Source organism: Saccopteryx leptura, chromosome 3 (genome assembly GCF_036850995.1).
Source record: "Saccopteryx leptura isolate mSacLep1 chromosome 3, mSacLep1_pri_phased_curated, whole genome shotgun sequence".
NCBI classification, from domain to species: Eukaryota; Metazoa; Chordata; class Mammalia; order Chiroptera; family Emballonuridae; genus Saccopteryx; species Saccopteryx leptura.
In genome coordinates, this window is record NC_089505.1 from 313,942,612 (window position 1) to 313,959,002 (window position 16,391).

Below are 16,391 nucleotides of genomic sequence, written 5' to 3' on the forward strand. Positions count from 1 at the left end.
AAAACATCTAAATCCATCTTGAAAATAACAGAGAGGATTTTCCACACTAGAAAATAAAGCATACCACAAAGCCAGAGTAATAAGAAAAGAAAAAGGTGTTATATTGTGGTGCAAGAACAAAAATGCTAATGGAATTCTACACACATGCACACACACACAGAAGCTTTATATATGATGATGGTCGCATTACTCACCAATGGAGAAATGATGGAATTTTTATTTAGTAGCTAGTATTGGGAAAACTGGCTCATTTGATGCAGAAAAATATCACTATCATTGCATTCTTATTTAATAGAACATACACAGGTAACATCCAGATAGATGAAATCCTAAATGTGAAAGATAAAACTACAGAATTAATAAATCTAGGGTAAGACCTAAGGTAAACATGAAGGTTAACTTTCTAAATAAAATCAAATTAACCAGGAAAAAGCAACCCTAAAAGAAAAATGGGCAAAGGAGCTGAATAGCCAGTTTACAAAAATGAAATCAAAAAGGCTAATAAGCATGAAGAGATGCTCAAACTCTTTGGTAATTAGAGAAATTCAAAATAAAACCACACGACATAACTACAACCTGCAATGATGAGAAAGACAGACAATGGTCAATGTTGGTAAAGACACAAAGACAGAGGAGTGTTTCTTCATGGTTGGTGGCACGTTAACCAGAAAGCAACCAGTCACTTCTCAGCCACAATGAGTGTGCGCACGCATCAGTGACCCAGCAGTCTCATCCTGGACCATAAGAAGAGATGAATGAGGATGCCCTTTGCAGCATTTTTATAGTGACAAGGAGGAGGAGCCAGTCTGGTGTCCATCACTGGGGAAGTGTGTACCCAAAATGTGGTAGATACATGGCTGAATAGCTCCTAAATATGTCCCCAAACTGACTCTTGAAACCTGTGTACGTTAGTTAACATGGCAAAAGAGATTTTGCAGAAGTGATAAAGTTAAGGATCTTGAGGGAACAAGATTGTCCTGGATTGTCTGGATGGGCCTGATGTGATCACCACCGTCCATATAAGAAGGAAGCAGAAGGGTCAGAGTCCCAGAGGGAGATGCAATGACCAAAGCAGAGGCTGGAGGGGTGCGTTTATACAAGCAGCCACTAGAAACTGAAAAAGGCAAGGAAATGGATTCTCACCTCAGAGCTTGCGGGAGGAACCAGACTGGCTGCCACTTTGACTTGAGCCCAGTGGAACTGACGGCAGACTTCCGACCTTCAGAACTGGAAGAGAGCACATTCATGTTGTTTTAAGCCATTAAGTGTGTATCATTCGTTTCAGTAGTAACAGGAAACTAATGTACACTGAGACTATGCAAGAGTTAGAAGCAATGTAGTACATATATACACATAGCAACATAAATTAATCTTAAATTTTTCGATGTTAAAAGAAAAAAAGTTTTTTAAAAAAATACCATGTTCATGGGTTGGAAGATCCAGTGCAATTCCAATCATCATCACCAGCCTTTTTTGTAGAAATGGAAAAGTTGATTCTAAAATTTATATGAAAATACAAAAGAACAAGAATAGTTAAGACAACTTTGAAAAACAATAAAGTTGGAGGACTTACATTAGTTGACTTTGAGCTATAGTAATCAAGACAGTATGATTTGGGCATCATGAGATAGACAAATAAATCAGGGGAACAGAATATAGAGTTTACTCCCTACACCAAAGTATGATTCACAAAAATAACATGTTATTCTTGATTTCTGAGATTTTTATGAAATTGGTGCAATAATTTTGTCTCCAAAGGGAGACAAGTTACATTTTAGCTCTTTCAGATATTGACTTATGGCTTGTGTGTGTCACATCTCCGAAAATCCTGCTAGAAAACCTACTAGCAGTGAAATGCTGCCATTCAATAAGGGCATAATTACCCTGATGTTTATAAAATGCCATCACACCCTATATGTAGGCCCACTGCACAGATGTTCAAGTACCTTCAAGCTGTGTTTTCATATACATAGCTAATAATAACTAGCTGTGGTTTCCCTTTAAATAAAGCCAACAGTAACCAGAAGATACTCTCGCAGAGAGGTTTCCCTGTATAAAACATCATTTATTTTTAGTTTATTGCAGAAAAATGTGTGTGGGGGGGGGTTAGAAAATAATTAAAAGTGTGTGCTTCCTTATAACATGCTATCTCCACTAACTGAACTTCTAACCTGACATAAATACATTGCATACTGTAACCTGTTTCTCCTGATTATTAACCTTGAGTGTGGCAACCTATAAATCATTCCCGAAACAGCTGGCGCTCAGCATTGCCCCAAAGGTACATGATTACGATCGTTTTATATATATCTTGGTATGCAGACATGAAAAATTCATTGAAGAGGTTGGTATTGTAAGACTCATTGTAATGAATTTTCTCAAAAACATAGATCATGCTTAAAATAGGTGTCTGCTTATTATAATGCAGCCATTTATATCTTCTTGAATTACCTTGCCCATAGCTCAGCCATTTTCTTAAAGTCAAACATGATGATACCTAAACAGATTTACTGCAGTCACTTTGCACCGCTTAAAAGTAGAAGTTTGCTTTTTTTTTTCCTTTTTGTGTCAATGTCTACAGATTCCAAGGGCACAGATACATTTTTTTAAGGGAATCATTTGGAAGGTCATTCCTTAAAGGCATCCCCATCCACTTGGCTTCTTCAACCATGAACACATAGAATACAGATACCCCCCAAAGTATTATGCTTCTTGCAACTCACCAAAGTGTTCCCTTACTCCCTGCAGAAGGCTTCATATCAATATTTATTAGGATAATAAAATATGAGAGCTAGAAGGGTCCTCAACTATCACTGTAGTCTTTGCCATTGCAAAAGCAGCCCCAGGGAGGTGGTGGCTTCCTCAAGGTCACATAGGGCATCTGGAAAGGAGGGGGTCCCAGATTTGAACCTATGATGCAGGTTCGTAATAACAAAACAATCGCTCGGAGATTGCTTTCGAGGTGAAGGTACAGTGCAAATGCTTGACACCGTTGAATCCTTATTGCAGGCTTAGCACGTGAGCACTAACATCACCATCCTCATCCTCATCTTCATGTCTACTTATATCTAAGGAAACAGGCCCAGAGAGGTAGGGTAGCTTGTTCTGGGGCACACACTGTGTCACTGGTGGAGCAGAATTCAATCAGGCTCAGCCCAGCCAGAGTCCATTGCCCATTTTCCTAACTACAACATCACACTACTGCTCTGTAACCACGTGGTGTGTTCTTACTTTGTCCTTTTCGGATATGGGTGGCCAGATTTGTAAACTGTTACTATCAGAATTCATAAAACAAAACAAAACAAAACAAAAACATCAGATCTGAGTTTGCTAGGGCTGCTGTGACAAAGTGCCACCAACTACATGGTCTAAAAAACAAACATTTGTCTTTGCATGTTTCTAGGGGCTGGAAGTCCAAGGTCAAGGTGTCGGTAGGGTTGGTTCCTTTTGAGGCTTTTCTACTTGTCTTGTAGATATCTGTCCTCTCCCTGTGTGTCTTCACATGGTCTTCTCTCTGCCAGTCTGTGTCCCAATCTCAATTTATAAGGACACCCATCAGATTGGATTAGGGCCCATCCACAGACCTTATCGTACCTTAATTACTGCTTTAAAGACCCAATCTCCAAATAATCACACTCTGAGGCACTGGGGGATATGAAATTCAGCTTGTAACACACAGTATGCCTTTTTTCCCAACAGAAAACCTACATATAAAAACCTGTGATTACAAATAAATAGGTCCAGTTCTTGTAGGTGTACAAATCGTCATTCTTTACCAGGTGTGAGCTATTAAAACCAGGACAGCCTTTGTCTCCATGTCCTTTTAAACCAAGCTTTGGAAAAGAAGAGCTGGTTCCTGGCAGAGACCTTGCTTGCTGGCCTTCATCCTCTCCTTGGAGGCTGGGACCAGACCCACTGTCCATCTGGGTGCTGCATAGCCTGCACCTGCTGCATTCCTGACTGCGGACCCATGAGTCCTGCTGCATGGCGCCCGACCCCCATGCTGAGCAGCATGGCAGCTGGTGGAGCCCTTAAAAATAAGACAGCGGAAATTCTGACTCCTAAAGGCAAGTTTCTTATGCAGAAAGGCCTTTTCCCTTTCACCTCAGCTTCTTCCTCATAAAGACAGAAAGCAGACAGCAGTTTGGTGGAGAAACCCTGTTCTGGTAGGCCATCAGTCAGTGACGAGTCTGTAGAGGCTATACGGGATAGCTACCTAAGGAGCCCTAAAAAATCTGTGCGTGAGCCCACATCGAACTGCACTGAATAGGTATGAAACTGGAAGAGTTTTCCTTTTATTTGGTGCAGATTTCACATTTCTATTGTCTTTTGTTGCTTTCCTGTGACCAGTGCACCATGACTTTACGGACACACTGTATTTTGTTATATTTTATAATTTGATTTTTATACCCGAAGGCACAACATAGTTGGGGAGGTCCCAAGCTTTCTGGGACAAACAGAGGTTGACTAAGGTGCTGTCTGCCATCTGGCAGGGGTGGGCACACCTGTGTATACAAGAACTGGGGTTAGCTTGGCAGGGATGCCATTCAGGTCCCAGGCCAGCTTCCAGCAGCAGTTAGGGAGAAAAGGACTCATTTCCATCTGCTAGCTTTGCATGTGGCCTGAGCAGAGAGGTCTCGAGACGTACACTAGATTGCTCTCAATTTCCATCAGCTTGATGCTGATGACTGGGGGAAATAATTCATCCCACTAAGACAAACACACTCACATTAGGATGGGGCAGACACAATGGGGACAACCTCCCCTGTGGTACCACCAGCATGCAGGGACAGTAGGCACAATAGTTGACATTGTGAAAGCGTTTATCTTGTGCCAGTTCTTTTCGGTCATGTCACACACATTACCTCATTCAGGCCTAGATGGTAGGTGCTGTTACCAGGGCCACTTTGTGCAGGAGAGAAAGGAGGCCGACAGGACTGCTCGCTGGGACACAGTGGAGACAGGAGTCCTCTGTGCAGGAGGCATGTGCGGGGAAACACTCCCTCTTATTGTAAACTGGGTTTTCCTCTTCAGAGACTTGTCTTTCATCAGTTTTCCATCTCTAAGTGGCATTTAAAGCAACCCCAACTGTGGCTGCGGCACCCTAAATACGGGCGATAACGTGGCTATAACTATGTCAGGTGTCCAATGGGTACCAGACTTAGTGGCCACTGTGCGCAGTACATTAACACTGAACCACTATGTTGTACACCTAAATCTAATACAATGTTGTAGATCAACTGTCAGTGAAAAATAGATAATAAAGAATTTTTAAAAATAAAAGCAATTCCAAATTTATTCAAATCTAACTCTAGGTTTTTCTTACTACCCTCCCAAAGAGGGATTCATAGATACTTTGAAGACCAGATGAAACTTAGGGACCTTCTTTTCAGAAAAATACATACACACTCACATACAATTGTGCATTCAACTTCAGAGGACTTGGGGCTGCCTTCACCTTCCTTCCTCAAAGCCCATCCATGGTCCTAGGTGAAGAATCCTTTTTTTAAAGCATGATTTTTCAAAAAGAAAGTCACTGTCCATTATTAAGTCTCAAAATCAATTTAGAGAGGAATGATAGATTTTTTTAATGAAATAGAATACAGCAAGAAAAGACTTGGGTGCATTATAGGGAAAAAGAACATGTTGCATTTTGTGAAGTTTTAACCAATCCTTATCTGAACAAGAATGTGTACAAGGTCCACAGAGAAACTGCCTTTCTCTCTGGTGTTTGAGAGACAACGCTCATGCCCACTGATGGCTCCTCCAGGCCCTGCTTGGCTCGCCAGCCAGAACTCCCTGTTCTCAGGATGCACCAGCCTTATTTCGGTCGATGTTGCTTACAGACCAGAGCACCGGCCACCTCCTCAGTGCTTCTCACTGAGCTCTGCTAGGACACTTCATTGGAACTCATTAGACGAGGCTTTACATAGCGTGTCTATTCAGTACAGGACGCGAAAGGCTTTGCAGATTCACCGTTTCTAATCCTCACACAACAAACACTACCAGGAAGGCATTACCATGCTGAGTAGTATTATTACTCCAAATTTACAAGCAAAACAGGTGAGGCTCAGAGAGAAACCCAAGCTCTTGTTGCAGGGCTGCCACATGTATGGTGGAACTGCCTGTTGCTTGTTGCCATTCGGTGTCAGCGTGCGACAGAGAGAAAGACCTCTGGGTTCAGAGGGCAAACTTGCCTGCAAGCCCCAACCAAGCTTCCCCCTGGCCTTGGGTCGCTGGGCCTTACTATCTCTCATGTGTAAACTTGGGGTTTCTAAGTTGTATCACTTGAGATAATGCATACAACATGTTCTGAAATCTAGAAACTGCAGGCATATTTGTTATTTATATAAACTATCTCAGCAACATGCTGCGGCCCTTGAGGTTAAAAAAACCCTGACTCCATTCTTTGTCCCTTACCTCCAGTCCCAGCATACCTTCCAGCTGCAATGGGATATTTACCAACTGATTGCTGCTTAAGCACAAGAATAATGCCTCTTATTCCCTAGTGAACTTAACAAAAAGTGTTCTTAATATACACTCGTTGGCATTTGTCCTCGTGAAAGAGGACAGGCCCAAAGCACAAAGCGTCTGCCTCGAGACCCTCAGGCAAGGTGCCTGTCCAATCCCAGGAGAAAATCGGCCGTGGACACTAGCAGCAGGGGTGTTCACCTCAGCCATTGCTGCCATCACTTCTAGATCACACTGTTGGTGGCACTTTCACGAGAAGTGGCATTATGACCATGTTCATGCTGGAGAAGCTGATAGGTGAGTCATTCAACTGAAGTTTCTAAACTTTGTTTTTATTTGCCAATAATTCAGAAGCCTAGATGGCCTCGCCATCAGGTAAAACCAGATGAGTTTAAGCTCTTTATGCTCCGCGTGAGGTTATCAAGGGCAGGGAGCTAGAATTACCTGCAGCCGAGGTCACCTGCTCTCTCCCAGGATCTATGGGCTCGGAGCCTTATCAATTATGCAATACATTTAGCTGCAACTGACATTCAACTGGCCAGCCTATGTCAAGCTGGTACGAGCTATTCAGACTGTAAGTCTGCCTAAAGCCTCAAGTTATGGTGGATTTCAGTGTCTCCTTGAAGGCAGGGAGAGGCATCCTGCATCATCGTCCATGGGAAAAAATGTGCCACATCAACAGCCCTGCAGATCCTCGGGCACGTGGCCAAGAGCGTGCAATGCCATCAGCCCTCTCGACTTCATGCCTCACTGCTAAACCACTGCAAAGTGCAAGAGCAAACCACTCAGATACACGCAGACATGCGTCATTACAGGCATGTTTGAAGCATGTCAGCTGAAGATGAGTTTTCAGCCACATAGTCACATGAGCTCCAAATACAAGGAGAAAAGCAAATGAGTCTCAAAGTTGCTTTTCTTCTTGCAAAAATTTCACACCACTGTCTCTTAGTTTCTCCCCACCTTTCACAGGTCAGCGGTTGTTTTGCTCATTCAGCCTGCTCCCAAACCACGTTAAAAAAAAAACCAACAACCACAAACACAAAAAGACTTTTTCTCTGACATCATAAAAACAGTTTTCAGATTTTTGCAGTCATTATTTCCAACAGGATTTTAACAGTAATCAACAATTGATACTTGTATCAACAGACAGGTTTGGGATTCAAATGTAAGTTTTCAGCTTTGTTTTCTCCTTCCCTCTCGCCCCTGTGTACTCTGATGGCCCGTGGAATTCTTTTCTCAAATTTCTTGGAGGGGGGAGGGGGGCGCTGAGGGGCAGGGCCAAGCACCTTGTCACCAAGTTGCCATTGCTGTTAGTCTCTGTCCTCTCGCTTAGAACACATAGGTTCTGTACACAACAGACTCTAAAGACCAGGAGGTTTGGGGTTTGTTTGTAACTTTACAATACGGAGAGTACGGGAACCCTTCCAGCTATTCTGAGTTGCCCATCTGCTCCTCAGGAGCCGGCCATGGCTGAAGGAGCAGAAACCCAGGAGCGGAGAAACAGGCCAGCGTCATCTGGGGAGAACAATGCCTCTGCAGTCAGACACAATGGCCGCCTCTCACTTTCCAGAAACTCTTACAATAAGGTGGAAAGAATCCTGGAGTTGCCTCGCAGTGCCCCTGAACCTAGTGACAGAACATTAGCTCTGCAGCTACAGATATGCAAATCTGAGCAGTCAGCCCAGAAAGCCCCACGGGTGGAGATGGAGGACGCTGGCACGAGGCTGCGGGGGCCACTGCCCATCCTTGCGGGGGACTTCAAGTTTCAGACCCAACTAGGGCTGCCTCTTAAGGTCAGAAATTCAGAGCTAATTCACTACCTCAAATCCTACAAAATAAGCCCGAATAACTTATAAAAAAATAATTAGGCTATCAGTAGCATAGGAATAGAAAATCAGCACAGATGTAAAGCATGCTCATAATTGCTTAAACTTTTTGTTTTTAACGTAAAACATCTTTCTGCCATCCTTCATTAGTACCTTTGTCCCGTAACATGAGATTTTGGAACCTCTGGTTTGTTCTTCCTCATATCATAATATCAGTTGTTATTTCAAGTTTGTAGCTTATTCTATTTTAGGTTTGGGGATTTTGTTTGAGACTGTATGTAGTCCCAAATTAACATGAATGGCAGGTTTCTACTTTAGACATCTGGTCCACAGCTATACACAGCCCACACTGGAGAAGTCTAGATTTTAGTTCTGGCCACCACACTTGTCTTACCACTGGGCCTTGGGCAAATGACCCCGCCTTACCCAGGAGTGGTGGCAAGAACCCTGGGGAGTGGCACGGATTAACTCACAAGGGCCTATTAACAAACAAAAATGCTGAATGCTAAAATGTTAAGAGCTTCCTGACTCCTAAGGAAACATGGTGAAACATGCTGGACAGGAAGGATCCTCTGTTCCTGATGTGATGCGTACTCCCCAAACTATTAAATTCACAGCCTGCTTGGGTTTCAGTCATCCAGCCTACCTCCACGTTGAGGTGTCGAGCTGCAACTGGCAATGAAACCGGTTTTGGGTTGCAAAGGATACAAAGCCACTGAAGGACCTGGCCCCAGTCACAGAAGAGAATCCGGTTTCTCTCATTTGTAATTTTGAAATCAAGCTTTCAGATCAAAACGCAGAGGTGGGCAAGGGACAATGGAGGAAGCCACCTCAAGTAGAGTAGTTAAGTGATTCCCGAACAATACTTTGACTTAGTATTTCTCTTTCTTATACATACTAAATCTATTATGCTGTCCCTTTAGCTATAACCTAAAATTAACCATGACAAACGTATCTCAGAGTCCAGTCAAGACCTCAAGATTAAGAGAGGTTCACAGGAAGGAACCTGTGGAAAGAGGCCCCGCTACCCTCAACATACCTGTGAGCATTTAGAGAAAGATCCTGCCATGGCTGTCTGTTCACTGGATGAAAATTTTGGCCTGCTTAGGAGCTAAACAAATTCTGAGAGTTATCTGTTCTCAAGGTGAAGCAGCTAGATAAAGGAATATTTGAACTTTTGTTATCCTACTCATCAATTTTATTTAAATTAGGTGGTAAACATTCACTGATTAAGGAGATGCATATTAAAAGTCAAGTCTACATTGGTAGATCCAAAATAAGATCTACAGACCAACAGACCCATTAGGAGGGTAGAGCCACATTACCAACATATATGCATGTGTGTGCGTCTGTGTGTTTAGATTCAATAAGAATGGGAGCAACAGAAAAGTTGAACAGAAACATTAAACATAAAAATGACTTATTGCCCTGGCTGGTTGGCTCCGTGGTAGAGCATCTGCCCAGCGTGTGTATGTCTCGGGTTCCCAGTCAGGGAGCACAGGAGAAGTGCCCATCTGCTTCTCCACCCCCCCTCACTTTTCTCTCTCTTTCTCTCTCTTTCTATTCCCCTCCTGCAGCCAGGGCTCAATTGGAGCCAGTTGGCCCTGAGTGCTGAGGATGGCTGCATGGCCTTGCCTCAGGTGCTAAGAAGAGCTCAGTTGCTGAGCAATGAGGTTAACACCCCAGATGGGCAAAGCATCACCTCCTAGTGGGCTAGCCGGGTGGATCCCAGTCCAGGTGCATGCGGGATCTGTCTCTGCCTCCCCTCCTCTCACTGAATTAAAACAACAACAAAAAACCCCAAAACTTATTAGTTCAAAATACTTTTTAAAAAATCACCATCCTACCCCTAACCAGAAAAATTTCCAAGTTGTGTGATTCTCCCAATAAAAAATTCACTGATGAAAGATTTTTCACCAAAAGAGGCTTACATTCAATTAAATATTCCAGAAGTTAATTTATTCATCTATTTTGCCAAATGCAATTTACTTTACTACAAAATGTCTATAAACTGTGGTAAATCTTATCTGTGCTAAGAAAATACAAAAAATTGCTCATTAGAGAGCCAGGTTAAAGGAATTAGATACACTCTAACTTTTAGGAGCTTGTTAGTAGAAGTCATTTACATTGTTTTGTTTCCTAAGTTAGATGTACTGACGGTTCTGAGGGCACAGTGATGCGCACTGCACGCACACACCACTTCAGCAACGCACATATGGTCTCACCTCCGCTGTTAGAAATAATTTCTTTAAACTCTTCCCAAACGTAATTAACAAGTAATTTTCATTGAACTGAAAAAAAATAATTTTGTAACAAGGCATGGAAGGAAAATCTACTCCCAGTATCTTGTAACACTAATCGTGTAATTCTTAAAAACAACAACAGGGAACCTTCTTCATCTCTTGGTTTTACTTTAGGTATATTTCAGTAGGAGTAATTCTAAAGAGCGGTCATATAAATGGGAGGCTCTCTTTAACATTTATATGATTCGGTCACTTTCCTGCATAAATCCTCCCAAAGACTGTACCTCACTTAAAGGGAAATCCAAGCCCTCAACCAGGGTGATCCCCTAATTCCTCGAGGCAGACAGCCTCCCCACATCCCTCTTCTTCCAAGCTTCCTCCCAATTCATGATCTTTGCATTGGCTGTTCCTTTTTTCTGGAACATTCTCTAATCAGCTCTTGTCTAGCTCCCATTTCTCATCACTCAGGTGTAAGCAAAGCTGTCCACTCCATAGAGGGTTCCTCCCTAACCACCTCATCACCCTATTTAGTATTTTCCTCAACCTACAGACATTTCATTTGTAATGTTTTTCATCTGTTCTCTTCCTACTAGAGACTAGTTCCACCATGACAGTGGGGAACTAGTCTTTGTTTTCATTGCTGTATTCTTGCTACTAAATCAGCATCTATAGCACCCAATTCTTTGAAGAATGCTAATTATAGCAGCCCAGCAGTCAAGGGCCTGGACTTTGAAGTTGGATCTATCTGGGTTCAAACACCAGGTATGCAACTGAGTAGTTCTGAAGCTTGAGTATGTTTGTTTTTTATAAAACCTTGACTTCTTTATAAAAACAGAAATACTCATAGGGCAAGATAAATCCAAATGTCAATTAACTGGGACTCAAGTTTCCTTAGAACTCACACCATCCCAGGCTCTACTTCATATAGAATTTCTCTTAATTCCCAACCTCAAACTTAAGATTCCTTATGGAGGGGATTCCGGGGGAAATGTCAAAACAGAGAAGCTGCAAACATTTTAGCTCACTATGTGATTTTCTTCCAGAGACCTAAGATTGCACAAGGAGAATGTAAGCGGGCCTTCAAGTCAGGCTGCCTGGATTCAAACACAGCTCTTATATGATATTTGCCGTTGGCCAGTTACTTACACTGCCAAGTCTGTTTCCTCTAGAAAACCACAGTTCCCTCTCAGAGAAGCGACGACTAAGCAGCAGTGCCCTGGAGAGCACTCAGCACCTCAGCGCTCCACTTCCACGGAGTGCACAGTGAACACAGGTACTTAGTACCAGACTGCATCAGAACAGTCCTAGCTTAGGTCCATTCAAGACCCAATATCAAGAATTCATTTATTAGAAGAAGAAAAAGGAAAGCATTTTCAAACGTGGGAAACTGAATGAATGACTTTAAAGCCGTGTGAACAGATGAACTGCAGAAAACGCAGAGCTGGCGACTCACTCTCTGTTCAGGGTTCCTTCTGGCCACAAGCAGCCGGCGCCTTGGCTTTGAAAAGGACCAGCATGGCTCTTAGCATTTTCTTCCAACAGTGACAGTCACATCATACACTCTATTTACAGTCATAGGAAAACTTTCAATACTATAAAGAATGTTAGAAAAAGACCCTTTGGGACTCATTTCATTAAATAGAAGTCTCCCTACCTAAAGTTTAAGGCTTAAAAAAAAATCAGTTATTTAAATAAATTCCCTCTACTTCATGCAGATCTAGTTTTATTTTCCATGTTCAAATAATTCAATTTCAGAGGGTATTCTCTTAAAGGCACTTTCTTCCAAGGCAGACCACCCACTTGTTAAAGTAAAGTGAAACAGGAACAATGATAAGAGCCACCACAGGCTCTATGAGGTGGAGGTTTCAAGTTGTTCCTCTTCCTGGTCATAATGGGTGTAATTTTCATTTTGGGATACAAACTAAGCAAATCTCATTGTCTAGAAGGTATTTAGACAGTATGTCTTGTACCATGTAGGATGGGGGAGGGCTGTGTGCACAAGAGTGAGGCAGGTGACATTCACAGGCCTGCAGACACCCCTCTTTTGTTTCACTGAATGGAAATATGGCTTTGTGTTTAGCCAGGTGACATAAAAAGGTAAAAACAGTAGCTTTCAAATTAGACTTTACCTCAAATATCAAGGGTCACACAGGGGTGCACAAATCAGCTCACAAGTCTACACGAGTGTGCGTCTGCACTTGGAGTGCTTAAATGGGTTGCTTTTCATTCCGCACTGTTTTCCAGTTTCTGGCATCGAGCACTGGTCCGCAGGACACCAGAGCGCCTTTGTGTCCCTTGCTGACACTCTGGCATTGTGTTTTCCTACCCATTAACCAAGGATAAATGACCTAGATATTGTGCCTATTAAAGCCTCATTTCTCTCTTGCCCTTTTGTTCTGCAGTGTACCACATTATCAGACGCTGCACACATTTATAAGTATTCTCGGTCTCAAATGCCCTTTTGAGGGAGTAATGGGAGGTTTTTGTGTGTGGTTCTGCTGAGATATCTGGAGTGGAATTATGTGAAGGTAATTTAAGGTTTTTCTTCCTGTCTAGTCTGAAGACAATCAGTTTAGCGTATTACTAACAGCTAATCTAGTCAAAGAGGATATATCAAGAAACTGTACAAAGGCCAGAATGCTGTATTTGCATCTATTGCGATTACAAAAAATAGAGTGAACACCAGTTCCCCTACATACTACATTCTATAATTACATTTCTGCATATCATGGGTCACTTTTATTAAAAGCATCATTACTACAGTTGGCAGCAATTTACATTTTATCTTACATGATAGCAGTTTTCAAAGAAAAAAATAAAAGGACATCACAACAAAGAAAAACAATACATTTACAAAGTCATGTCTGTAAACTTCAAGGCTAGTTTAGAGCTGAGGTAATGCTGTTTTAGCTTTGTGGCTAAAGTAACAAAGTCCTTTAATTTAAAAAAGGTACCTGATTCTCTATTCTCTCACTCTTTATTTATTCATCTATTTATTTTGTTTATACCAGTGCATTACAAGACCACGAGACAATGGAACTGTAGTTCTGTCTGGCAAGAACCCTCCCAGTAGGTTAATTTCCAAAGGGACCCTTCACATTCAACAGCTGCCTTATTATTGCTGCGCCTCGGGACGGAGACGTTCACACTAACGTAGAGATTGTCAGAGTGTATGGATGTGTGTGTCTGCGCAAGTGTGGGAACCCCCATACAGTCAAAAAGGGAAACAAATGAGCAAGTATGATATGTATGGTAAATTTCATCTTGACCTTCACAGCAAAGAAATTAAAATTAACAAATTAAATATATAACTTCATACTTCCTTTGAGCAGCACTTCCTTCCATTAGTGCCACTCAGTTACAAATTGCTCTTTATTATAATACCAATGGTACCAAAAGAGAAAAAAAAGCAGAGCATTATGTAAGTTGCCTTAAAAAGACATGATCACCTCTCAAATTTCATCTCTCCTAGGGATAATAAATAATGCACTGCACAATACTTAATGACCAAGATACCTTTTGACACACCTGTATAACATGACTTGGACTTTTTTTCTTTTTTTTTTCTTTTTGCTACACTATGTTACAGAACAGCTTATAAAACTAGGTATGAACATTAACTGTGAGTGTAAACAGTAGGACTACCACTTGTCAAAAGTTTTAAACACTTCAACGGGAACTGGTACTGGTTATTCGTCATTTTCATTGTTTTCTATTTCATCCCCCCCATCAAGTGAGTCTAGCTCTTCACCCTGTGCCATTTCGTCTTCTAGGATGGAGGACTCCGCAGTCTTGTCCGGGGTCTCCTCGGCGTCGCTGCCTTCTAGGTTTTCCTCCTCCTGGAAGGTGCCCCCCTCGGCCTTGTCGGGGGCCTTTTCCCCGCCGGAGCCCACGGCATTCTGAAGTCCTGCCAATGCGGGGAACCCGGGCAGCGTCAATCCCCCCAGTCCCGGAGGTAGAAACATGGATGGGTAGAAGAGGCCGGGCGCCATGGTGGACAGGAGGAAGGGGTTGAAGGCGAGCGGGTTGGAGGGCAAGCCGGCCGGGGCAGTAGCAGCACCAACAGATCCATTCGCGGAGTCAGTAGCCGAAACAGCGTCTGTGCTTTTCTCTGAGTCTTTGTTCTCCTCCTCGTTCTCGTGGCCCTTCTCCTCTCCTTTCGAAGTGCCGTCGTCCGGGTCCCCCTGGCTGGAGGCCGGAGTGGCGGTCCCCGCCGCCGCCGCCAGGGGGCTGTTGAGCAGCCCGCCCAGCCCGAACATGTTGGGCAGGCCCGCCACGCCCGGCAGCATCAGGGGCAGCACGGCAGCAGGGTTCTTCGCATCGCCTCCGGCAGCGGCGGCTGTGGCCAGTCCTGGAGGAAAGCCCATGAGACCAGCCAGCTGGAGAGACTGGAGGTTCTGGAGGTTCTGGAGACTCGTGAGGTCCATTCCAGCAAACAGGCTGTTCACCAGCAGAGGGTTGATCCCTGACGTGGAGGCCACGGCAGCGGCGGCGGCGGCGGCCCTGGCGATCTCACTCTTGGGCCTTCTTCCCCTCCGGCTGGCCCCTTCGCCCCGCACCACCGGGCCGGTGAGCAGCCGGTCAAACATGGACTCGGGAACGAAGCCCTGAAGGGAAGGCAGAGGCAAACAGAGGTTACAAAGCTGCTCGGGAAGGCGCACTTTCCACGTGGGCCTTTGTGACTATCTGAAACCTGACATTCTGAGTGGAAATACACCAGCAAATATTTCCACTCTAAAAGCTCAATGATCAAACCTATGAAAGCAAAAATTCTATATTTCAGTATTACATTAAACTCACTAAATGATGCTGAATTGCATAAAACTGTTAAAGGCCACTCTGCCAGTGAGATCGATGTCAATTTATCTGCATCCAGAACCAGAGGATTGCCCAGCAATGAAAAGGAACAAACGTGACACATGCAACCACCTGGATGAATCTCAATATAAGTGAAACAAAAGGGTACACACTTTCTGCTTCTGTTATGACATGCTCAAAAAAACAGCCCTCAGGGATGGAGGACGATCAGCAGTTGTCAGGGCCAGCAGTGCTGGGGGAGAGAGGAACACCCGAGAATCCTGGGGGGAGGGAACTGTGTGCTTTGATAACAGGCAGTTCACATCCACTACTGGTATTACAGAAAGAAAAACAAGCTTTAAAATAAACAAAAAGAATAAAGACAACACTAACAAATTAATTTTGTAAAGAAACTGAAAAAAATTTAGGCAGAATTGTATTTTTTGTTTATTTCAATGATTTTCAACTGGTGTGCCAAGACTTTTAAAACATGCAATACCTGCATATGTAGTCAGGGATATTGACCTCTTTTCCCTTAGATTTTCACATAAAAATATAATAACAGCCAACACAGTAACCATCCAGTGTGAATGCCCTGTCTTGAACCATAACAATACAGGCCATATAACGTAGAGTCGCATCTTACTGGTCACATTGCATAATAAGGTTGTCATTGATTGGTTAATTTTTGGTACCAGAAATCCTTACATACAAGTACAGGCACATGCATTTTTAAAAAGTTACTTCGAAGCAAAAAGAGTAAGTAGTTACTATTATTATTATTATTTTTTTGTAAATCAATCAAAATTGCACTATTTGTTTTTGTCAGATCAGCAAATATATATATATATATACATATATATATGTATATATATATATATATATTGGTGCACTGCAGAATTTTAGTAATAGTTTATTTGTATCATGAGATAAAAACGGTTGAAAGTTGCTAGTTTATTTTAATATCAGATATCACAGCTAATCTTACTACTCTAGATCAGTGGTCCCCAACCTTTTTTGGGCCATGGACCGGTTTAATGTCAGAAAATATTTT

General features: G+C 42.8%; 1 protein-coding gene across 6 annotated transcripts in view; it reads right to left on the reverse strand.

The window, feature by feature from the left end:
• Positions 1-13,164: 13,164 nt before the first annotated feature.
• Positions 13,165-16,391, reverse strand: part of CHD7 (chromodomain helicase DNA binding protein 7) — a 204,129-nt gene continuing 200,902 nt past the window's right edge. For all 6 annotated transcript variants that reach the window (XM_066378998.1, XM_066378993.1, XM_066378992.1 and 3 more), the window contains one exon: positions 13,165-15,147. In XM_066378998.1, coding sequence (XP_066235095.1) covers positions 14,230-15,147 — 918 coding nt within the window. In that variant the 3' untranslated portion in view covers positions 13,165-14,229. The remainder of the gene's footprint in view (positions 15,148-16,391) is intronic.